This window comes from Sinocyclocheilus grahami, unplaced genomic scaffold (assembly GCF_001515645.1).
Source record: "Sinocyclocheilus grahami isolate Dianchi unplaced genomic scaffold, SAMN03320097.WGS_v1.1 scaffold846.1, whole genome shotgun sequence".
Classification (NCBI taxonomy): domain Eukaryota; kingdom Metazoa; phylum Chordata; class Actinopteri; order Cypriniformes; family Cyprinidae; genus Sinocyclocheilus; species Sinocyclocheilus grahami.
The window spans coordinates 446,355-455,753 of record NW_015506025.1 but is presented as its reverse complement, the minus strand read 5'-3'; the positions used below and the strand labels follow the sequence as shown (position 1 = coordinate 455,753).

At 38.2% G+C, this 9,399-nt stretch overlaps 1 protein-coding gene across 1 annotated transcript in view; it reads right to left on the bottom strand.

Annotated features, from left to right (window-relative positions):
* Positions 1-474: 474 nt before the first annotated feature.
* The window catches only part of LOC107562885 (SET domain-containing protein 5-like), a gene marked incomplete at its 5' end in the record, with an annotated part of 40,399 nt that continues 31,474 nt past the window's right edge, over positions 475-9,399 (bottom strand). Inside the window, 7 exons of the mRNA XM_016247630.1 lie at positions 475-3,786; positions 4,203-4,285; positions 4,390-4,535; positions 5,246-5,505; positions 6,968-7,453; positions 8,383-8,439; positions 8,573-8,832. Of these exons, the coding sequence (XP_016103116.1) occupies positions 3,262-3,786; positions 4,203-4,285; positions 4,390-4,535; positions 5,246-5,505; positions 6,968-7,453; positions 8,383-8,439; positions 8,573-8,832 (1,817 nt within the window). The remainder of the gene's footprint in view (positions 3,787-4,202; positions 4,286-4,389; positions 4,536-5,245; positions 5,506-6,967; positions 7,454-8,382; positions 8,440-8,572; positions 8,833-9,399) is intronic.

Here is a 9,399-nt window from a genome sequence, read left to right as displayed (position 1 = left end):
GCAATTTCAGATGCAGCCCATGATAACCACCCAAACTTGGGCCTGACCCAATACCCACATTTGCGGTCTTTGCCACTTGAGAGTGCATGTGCATCACAGGTAAGTGTGCAAGAATGTCCAAGGTAAGAATAATGTCAAAGCTCAGTGACCTTAACGCACACTAAATCCACATTATTAAGTAAGAGTGGAATTTCAGACTAAGCGTATCCCATCATTCATCATGTTCAGGAACTCACATCTCCTGCTATCTTAAGATTCCAAGGAAAACTTTCAAGTAAGTTAAATTAATGAGATATTACTTCTCATTTGGTAGTAAAACAGTGTTGTGCATTGTATTGGTGCAGAGATGAGTTATGTGCATTTTGTACAACATTTGCAACTGTTTTATCACAAGTTTTTATTAAAGTGCAAAGTATTGAGAATCAAAAAGTGTAAAAGTCCTGTAAAAAGTTTACTTGCATCTTTACAACACTATGTTGTGTGTCTCACCAGGTAATCCAAACTTTTCCACACACTTGCAGTCTTCATGCCCAATCAAACATCTGGGCCAAATACAGAAAATACGACAAGTGGTCAAGTGCAAAGACCGCAAGTGACGGAGAGGCCCTTGACTCCTTGGTGTCATTACGAACTTGTTCTGAGTGTAACCCTTCAGCTTCGTGCCAGTGCCTTCTAGATGTCACAAACCATAATACTCATTATTGAACTAAAATATAAAAGCTTCTAGGAGTCTTAAATTACATTCCTTTACCTCTTCAATTGCAAATGGCAAGACTGGTTAGCGAACTACTTGTATTCAACTTTAGATGTGCTTTACATGAATTGCCAATGCATGTTGATAACAGATATACGGAATTAGTTGTGTGAACTCTTCTGTGTGTAGATGTAGGCTACACACTTCAAGTTATTTCAACTGAACAGGTAAAAATGCACATAACCAGCAAAGTTTAAGCCCTTGTTTTAGCGCAGTGATTGACAAGCGAGTAGGTGCTCCTTTACTGCTGTTCAAACACATTTGACTACATATGTGTATACTGTGATTGCCATGTGGTCACATGCATTTTCTATCACCTTTAAATAAAAGTAGATAGACAGACTATTTTGGACCCCATTTAGACTTGTATTTAGCATTGTACACTTGCCCAAACTCACATTTTAATGGCCAGTTTAAAAAGGGCTTTAATGAGCACAATGAGATCAAATTTTTTCCATTTCTTTAAGGCCCTTCATAGACCTTATTTTGCAGCTACTCCATAGGGTGTTTTTAAATGTTATCAATAGAAATAAACCATTGTTGTCAATCATCCTGAGCTCTCGTTCCATGCAACCAATATTCAGCAAATGCTAAAACTAGTTTTAAAAATGTTCACAAACATTTTTATTTAAAAAGCAAAATTTTATGTCATGAAAAGGGGAAGGGTTCAAATTAGGTTAAAAAATACAACAAAAATATGTCTATGGATGCTAGAAAAGTGCCAGCTGTTTGTGGGGTTAAGAAGAGGTGAATCTCAATCAAAACCTTATCCTATAAACCCAACCCTAGACTGTTACAATGACACACAAAAGAAATATCATGCAGCAAATTTGGTGTACTATATTTCTCTGAGAACAGAATGACACTTCACCCAAGTACACATGATCTTGTAGTTAAGGTGCTGGTAAATTTCAGATCACATAGTCTTTTTTTCCTTTTCAAGAGACATTCATATAAACCAGTGAGCTAAGGCTGACCACATTACCTGTCATCGTTTCAAGATCTTTTTACATTAGGGCAAAACAAAAAATGTTTTTCTGTTGTTGGACCACGCTAGAATAAATCCACCAAGCAGACAACTTTGATTCTCTAAATGCAACAGGGGCATCGGTTTTGTTTGAGTGGGGTCAATATCCCACTACTGCGGTCATCACTGCACATGACTTGTTGATCTCACCGTTTAAGAAAGGTGTCATCCAAGGGAGGTACAACATTATGCCTATTCTGTTATAAAAAAGGCTGTCACGTGAGCAGCTTTTTGTAATTAAAAAGTGGGAAAACACTTACATTTGAGAGACCACAGCAGCAGCACACTTGCTTTGTCCTATTTACTGATCAAACCATTTGGCCATAGCATTTCTTTACTCTCTTCCTTTTGAAAATGGTGGTTGGAATGCAAGGACTGGTCAAGGAGAGAAAATTAAATGAAGAGAATGAAGTTAAAGAAATGAAGTACACACTTGGGATTAAAGGGCTTGGGAGGGTACACATACTTTTAACAGAGTATAAACGAAAACATTTCTCCAAATTCTTTTTGGCAAAGTCCTGTGCTTTGCGAGTCACAGAGAGGCTCTTTAACAATCATTGGAAACAAGTTAAAAAACAAAGTTTGAACTGACAATTGTATTTTTTTTACCTTGCCTACAAAATAAACAATTCAACTGGACCAACTGAAGCACCATAAGATCTGCTTGTCAAGTATTATAAATCAAGTGAGTAGTGATTTTATGACACTAACATGAGAATTCGACAGGCTAGAGGCCCATCGGACCCTAACGATCGCTAGACACTGGAATGATTCGGAGTGAGGAAATAACTCACTTAAGTTCACTTAAGAACTGCTTTCATGTGCATTCAAAAACACTTTGCTCTGAGCCAAGCATGCCATCCATGAACGCACTACTTGACTGTTCTGATGATGGCTACTGATAAAACTGAAAACAGGAGAGTGTATTCTGAGTCAAGCGTGCAAAGCATCTTAAAGTAAGAGTGCCATTTCATATGGTCATGATATCATTCATTAGACATGAAAGTTGAAAACTCATCTAAGATCAGCATGATCACTTTTACTCTTAAACAAGTCTTAAACATGAAGGCCTACTTTTAGAGAAACGGTTCTGTTTCACCACTGGTGCTTAACTCTGTAAATTTCCTCTTACTCCTAAATACTTGCATCTCAGTGTGAACACGTCTTTGTAGCATTTGGGTGAATTTTCAAAATACATTTAAATCTGGTTATATACTCCAAACTAGTTACTTTAACGTTCCATTGATTTGATCGTTATGAAGTCCACACTAAGTTACATGTAACTGCAGAAATTCAGTTTTTGGAAAAAGATAAAAGGAACAGGGGAAAGTAAAGAGAAAAAAGTAGACCATCCATACAGAACTCAATACATCAAATTCCCTCTAACAACGCATAGCTTCTCCACAGGAAAAAGTGAGGAGGATGTCACACTTCTCTTTCTGACAGACACACACAAACAGATACACTCACACTGTGGGTCCTAAAAGGTCCCCGACTGTGTCCATACCCCTGAACCCTGTAAATTTCGTTGTGGATAGTGCTGTGCTCCAGAAGCTGTGAGATGTCTCGAGTTAGCCTGACTGGGTCTGTGCACTCTGGACGACTGGGCCAATCTGGAGCCATGAGCACCTTGTGTGTGTGGTACTGCAGCGCTGTCCATTTTAAGGTGGCCTCTGGCGGGTAGAGAGAGAGCAGCAGACAGGGTGCTGTCTAACAGTTTAGCTTTAAGGCTTGAGGTGTCCATTCCACCTCCACTGCTGCTGTGAGGATGTGGCGCACACATTGACGAGTCCACTGAGGAGATGGATACTGTAGAAGAGGACGCGCTTTCTTGGGTGAGTGGGCTGTGTGTGGGCAGCTTTAAAGGATAGTAAACCGGCCCCCCAGAGCTGCAGCGGGGAGGGGAGGGGCTTACAGATGGACAAAATGGAGAGGAGGAGCTCTGCTGGTCGTAGGCTGGGCTTTCCAAATGCTGATGGGATTCTGGCTGGAGAGGCAGCATCTGCTAGATGTTCATTAAAAGACAGATTTAACATATGGTTTCCACAAACATATTGAGCAGCACAACTATTTTCAACATTGATAATAATAGGCCATGTTTCTTTAGCACCAAATCAGCATATTGGAATGCTTCTAAAGGATCACGTGACACTACAGCCTGGAGAAATGGCTGCTGAAAATTCAGCTTTGCCATTACAGGAAATAATTACATTTTTAAATATATTAAAATTGTTATTAAAAAAAGTTTTTTTAGTTGTAATCACTTTTCACAATATTACTGTTTTAACTGTATTTCTCATTGAATTAAGTATCAGCCTTGGTTATCAAAAAGACCTCTTTCAAAAAAAAATTACAATTCCATGACATTAATCAAAATATCTGTTATTTTTTTTCCTCGGTTGTGCATCGTGAACATTCTACCTGATGTGGGGGAAGAGAAGGAATCTCTAAGGGAGACGCCAGAGATGAGCTTTGAAGATCAAACATGTCCATCTCAACAGCATCTGACAAGACACAGAGAATTAATACAAATCTGCTGATAGCATACTCAGTTCTGTTACGGAAGAGAAAACAAATAGGACAAAAAAATTAAAAATTTAAATCATACCAGAGTTCTTGTCATGACTGCTGATTTGGTCATTCATTCCGGCATCTGCTCTTTTAAGGGCATGCTCTATGTTAAGATTACCCCTCAGAACACGCTCCAGAGCCCCCTGTCCCTCCCTCAACCGCTCAACTGATGTAGAGACCATCCTGATAGACACACAGAAAGTCACATTCACGATGACCGTTCATTAGGAATCTGTGAGAATGTGTATGAAGAGCTCGAATTTAGCAGGACCAGGTTTATTATCGTTAACTAAAATTATAAAACAAAAACTAATTGAACAGTAGAATAACTAGAAATAAATAAAAACTGAAAATAAATTAATTAAACCTAAATAACAATACAAAAAAACCCCACTGCAATGTCAACAGCAGCACCAAATACTGAGGTGTATACAATCACATTCCTCTGGAGCGTAGCCCCAAAAAATTAGACCATAGTTAAAAAATTTACAAAAAAAAAAAAACACACACACAAAAGCCTATACACTTCAGAAGTCTTTATTCAGAGGCCAGAAAAACACAGAAATACTCTGTACATACCACAAAACAACATTTGTATGGCCTCTTTTTTTTTTTTTTTTTGATGAAGAGCGTTTAAGTTCGAAACGTCACCTGTGGTGAGAACATTCTCATTAAATACTTCTCTATCTCTGGAGCTGTGGTGTGCCTACTTTGATGTTTTCATTCTCTTTTTTTTTTTACCAAGAATAAAATAAAACTGAAACTGAAAATATAAAATTAAAAACTAACTGAAAATCTGAATCAAAACTCCAATAGTGTCAAAATAATAATAAAATTACACCGAGCAGAACTGTTGACATAGGTTGGTATGAATCTCTGTGTTTTTTACTCACCAGTGGTTGGACTCTGGTCCACCCAGCATTGTGGTCTGTGTGTGGTTTCCAGACCTGATGCCAGGAGGACTGACCTCCTCTATCTGTGGAAAAGCTTGGCGTTCTGGAGAGAATGAATTGTGCGGCGAGACTGAAGGCTGAAAATGTGTGCGTGGCTGTCCTGGAGACTCTGTGCGAGGGCAAATGGAGCTGAGGTTTGTGACGTGGGGTGCTGGGTCCCGTGGCCCTTTCTTTCTTTCCCTGTACTCCAGCAGAGAGACCTACATGGAAAGAAAGTGTATAAGAGTGACTAAAAGACGCACAAGGATGATGAATATGCAAGCAGTTCTGTCCTTCAATATAATTTCTTAGTACACACATGCATCATAACATTCAGGTTCACATAAAGCAACACATGCATGATCAATTGATGTAGAATGACATCCATCTATAACTTCAATGAGTATGAGAAAGATACAACATGCATTATTACCCAACGCTGCTATTCAGAAAAACATCACACTAAAAGCCACTACATTAAATGCTCATATTAACCCAATCAAAAGCTGTTTAATAAAATAAAGATGTGCATTTTTTTCTTTCAGAGCTAAACAACTTGCAAAACTAACATCAGGCCATGAGAAAAGTTTAGGATTCTACACTCCATAAAGGCGAAGAAAAACCCACATACACATACAGACATATTCACCATGAGAATTGCTTTTAGATTAGACAATGAAAGCACTGGTGTCTTTAAATGAATACAACCCGCTCTGCAGCAGTTGACTATTTTTCTTTTTAAAATCAATTTGCTCAATACAGATGACGGAGTACATCATCTGGAGATGCAAATGTTATGGACATGCACACTTCTAGATGGAGGCCACTTATGTGATATTCACCATGTTCTGCCCTGGCTTGAACTGGCCCCTTACAGCTAATGCCTGGTACCCAGACAAGCCAGCCAGCTGACTACCAGCACTCACCATGACCCTCTGCCTTGAGAAAAGGGTGGAAAGAAAGAGTTTGCAAAAGTTTTAAGAGCAAAGAGGAGAAGGAGAGAAACGGAGCGAATCAAAGACAGAGCAAGAGTTTCATGCAAGATAGAGGACCACCCTTCACGATTTAAATGTATGTGAGAAAAAGGAAGGTAAACTGCTGAGATTTTCCCAAGCTTTTAGATTAGTTCTTTTGCGATAAACAGTTTGAGTTCATAGTCCAGCAGTTATTACTTATTACACCAAGTCAAGAAATATCCTCTGCTAACTACATCTGTCCCCATATGTTCCCACAAATAATAATAAACTGAACATCAATATTTGTGAGATTCATTTCATCTGAACAGTTTTGAGGTGAAAGTCAAATTTGGTGTCACTGGATAATGATGATGTGGGAATTTATTATATGTAGGATATCAATTTATTAAATTAGAATTGTTTATTAATGGGGGATTTCTGAACAGAAGATTTAATTGAGATATATTTGGTATGGGGAAAATAAAAAGAAAAGAAAACATTTTATTTTGAAGTGACAAGTTAAAAATAGACCCTTGGAGGAAGATGCCCCAGTTAGGATATGTTAACATGGGGGTCATCTTACACCTGTAGTTGGGCAAGATGGTCCCCTTTTATCTATTTCAATGTATTTTCACAAAATATTGATGATACATTACCATCACCCTGTACATGCTAAAGAAAAAACAAACTTGTAAATTGGAGAAACTGATGTGGCTGTAGGACTTGCCTTCTTCTTCTGTGGTGGATTGCTAGGGTGGGGGGATGTGCTGCTCTCTGAATATCCACCTCCAAACTGTGTGTCCAGATACATTGAGAGAGAGCCAGACCCCGCCTCCATCAGCAGCCCCTGGCTGCACAATGTGCTTAAGTCGGAGTCAGCCGTGGACAAACCTCCCTCTGATTGTGGGAAGTGTCTTTCACTTACAGGACCAGTGGGTAGATTGGCATTGAGTGGAGAGCAGGTGTAAATGAGGTTAAATTCTGTCCTAAAGGCCTGTTCTCTGGCCTGTGCCTCACTGGCATGTGAAACCAAGGAAGAGTCACATAGACTGGACACAACAGCTGAGCTGCGGGGAGTCCCACCACCAGATCCATTCAGAGAGTCTGGAGCAGCAAGTGAGAAGTCATCTGACACAGGAGCCGGGCTTCCCTGGCTTGTGGAAAAGTCAGGGAAGGTAGTGACCCGTGAAGTGAAATCTGGTCGCAAACAGGGCTGAACAGAAAAAAAAAAAAAGGTTTAAGAAGTGAAATTATTGAAACACAATGAAAAACTTTCCTTATGAACACTCCTAGTATTTTAATGGGTAACACTTTTCAATTAGGTCCCATTAATTAATGTTAACACATTACCTAACAATGACCAAAACATTTGTTACAGTTTTAATTAATCATGTTAGCTCAGGTACATTAAACAGTATAACAGATGCAAATTTTTAATGGTTTTAAAAATGTGTTAATAAATGTTGACATTATCATTAACTAAGCTTAATAAATATTTTTCAACGTTAGCTCATGTTACCTAATGTAGTTAACTAATGTTAACAAACAGAACCTTATTACCGATAAAAATAGTAAATTCTATCAAGCCACAATTAATGTAATTAACTTTTCTTTTCTTTTTTTTTTAAAGTTTATTTGTATAGCACATTTCAGTGGCTAGCTTCAGTTTTCAGTTTGTGGTAGCTTCAGTTTAACTTTAAATAGATTTAGGTTTGCTGTTGATAATAAATGTTGTTTATAATGATAGCCTCTATAATTTGTGTTTGTTTTTATACTTTTATTTTTTTTATTCCTGTTCTTAATGCTGTTCAACTTAAAGGATTTTTTGTGGAGTAAGAATACATATAAAATGTATGTTTTTAAATATTTAGTTTAATTTAGCAGTATTTTACATTACTTTTGAATGTAACAATAAATTGTCACTTAAACACCAATGCAACTTATACGTGTTTGTTTTTCTCTCAACAATACACTTTTGACATGATATGACTTTACAGTAAAAATTATAGATATATGCTTTTTGGCAGACAGTTTTCTTCTTAATTTTAGTCAAACAACATCATCAACACATCTTCCAAACTTAACCATGATATAATACAACCAAGCAATAACACTTCCATGTATGTGCGCACTGAAACTTACTTCTGGAGTCAGAGATTCTGGTCTGTGCACAGGAGAGGCCTCAGGAGAAGAGATGTTCTGTAAAAAAAAAAAAAAGAAAGTCATGTATAAAGCTATTATGTCTTCTATTACTACAACAAATCTCTACAAGCTGCTGTATTGAGACAGAAGTCCATTTTGTGTGTGTGTGTGCGTGTTTTCAATTGTTCACCTCAAACTGTAGAGGCGTATTGCAGCGGCTAGCGGGCCGGGATGTGAGAGGAGAGTAGGAAAACATGGTAGCATTCAGCATCTCTACTTCCCCACCTAAATAAAGCGAGCAGGGAGTCATAAGTGAATGAAGAGGCGTTGTGGGAAGTTCAGAGGGCAGTGGGGTGATGGGGGACAATGGTCGTAACAAGAGTTCAGAAGGTGGAGCTTCTGTTTCTGATGAACACTTCAATTTCCTCTTCTTAAATGGTCCTGCCAGCTCTGAACAAAGGGCAATATCAAAAAATACTAGTTAAAACCCCAAATCTCTGATACCAAGGCATGTGATTCACATTCTGCTGTCTTAGGGCTGGACAATAATGCAATATCAATATGTATCGCAATATAATTCTTTTCAATAATGGTGATATGATTTTTAAACACATTTCCGATATTTCGATATACATTACCAGTGTTTGCCATACATTGATGTATTTGTGGCATTTGACTTCGTTGAATAAACATGAGCACTGCACGGCGCGGGTGTTTTATATGAATGTATCTCTGAAGGGAACCAACTGTCTTTCGATGACATTTTCATTTGATCTGATAAAGTAGCATTCATGAGCAGAGCTGCTTTGATTACAGCCATTACTGGGGAAACCGCAAGTTCTACCTCTCTCAATGCACCTCCTGCTGGCAGACAATCAGTTTTTCAATTTTCAATAAGCCCATCTCCAGCAACATGTTTTTGTTGTTGCTCTTTTTTTCTGCAGCAACTCAGAGCACTTTTCATATTCTTTATCCTGGCTGAAGCACATTTGTTTCAATCTATAACAATAATCAGCC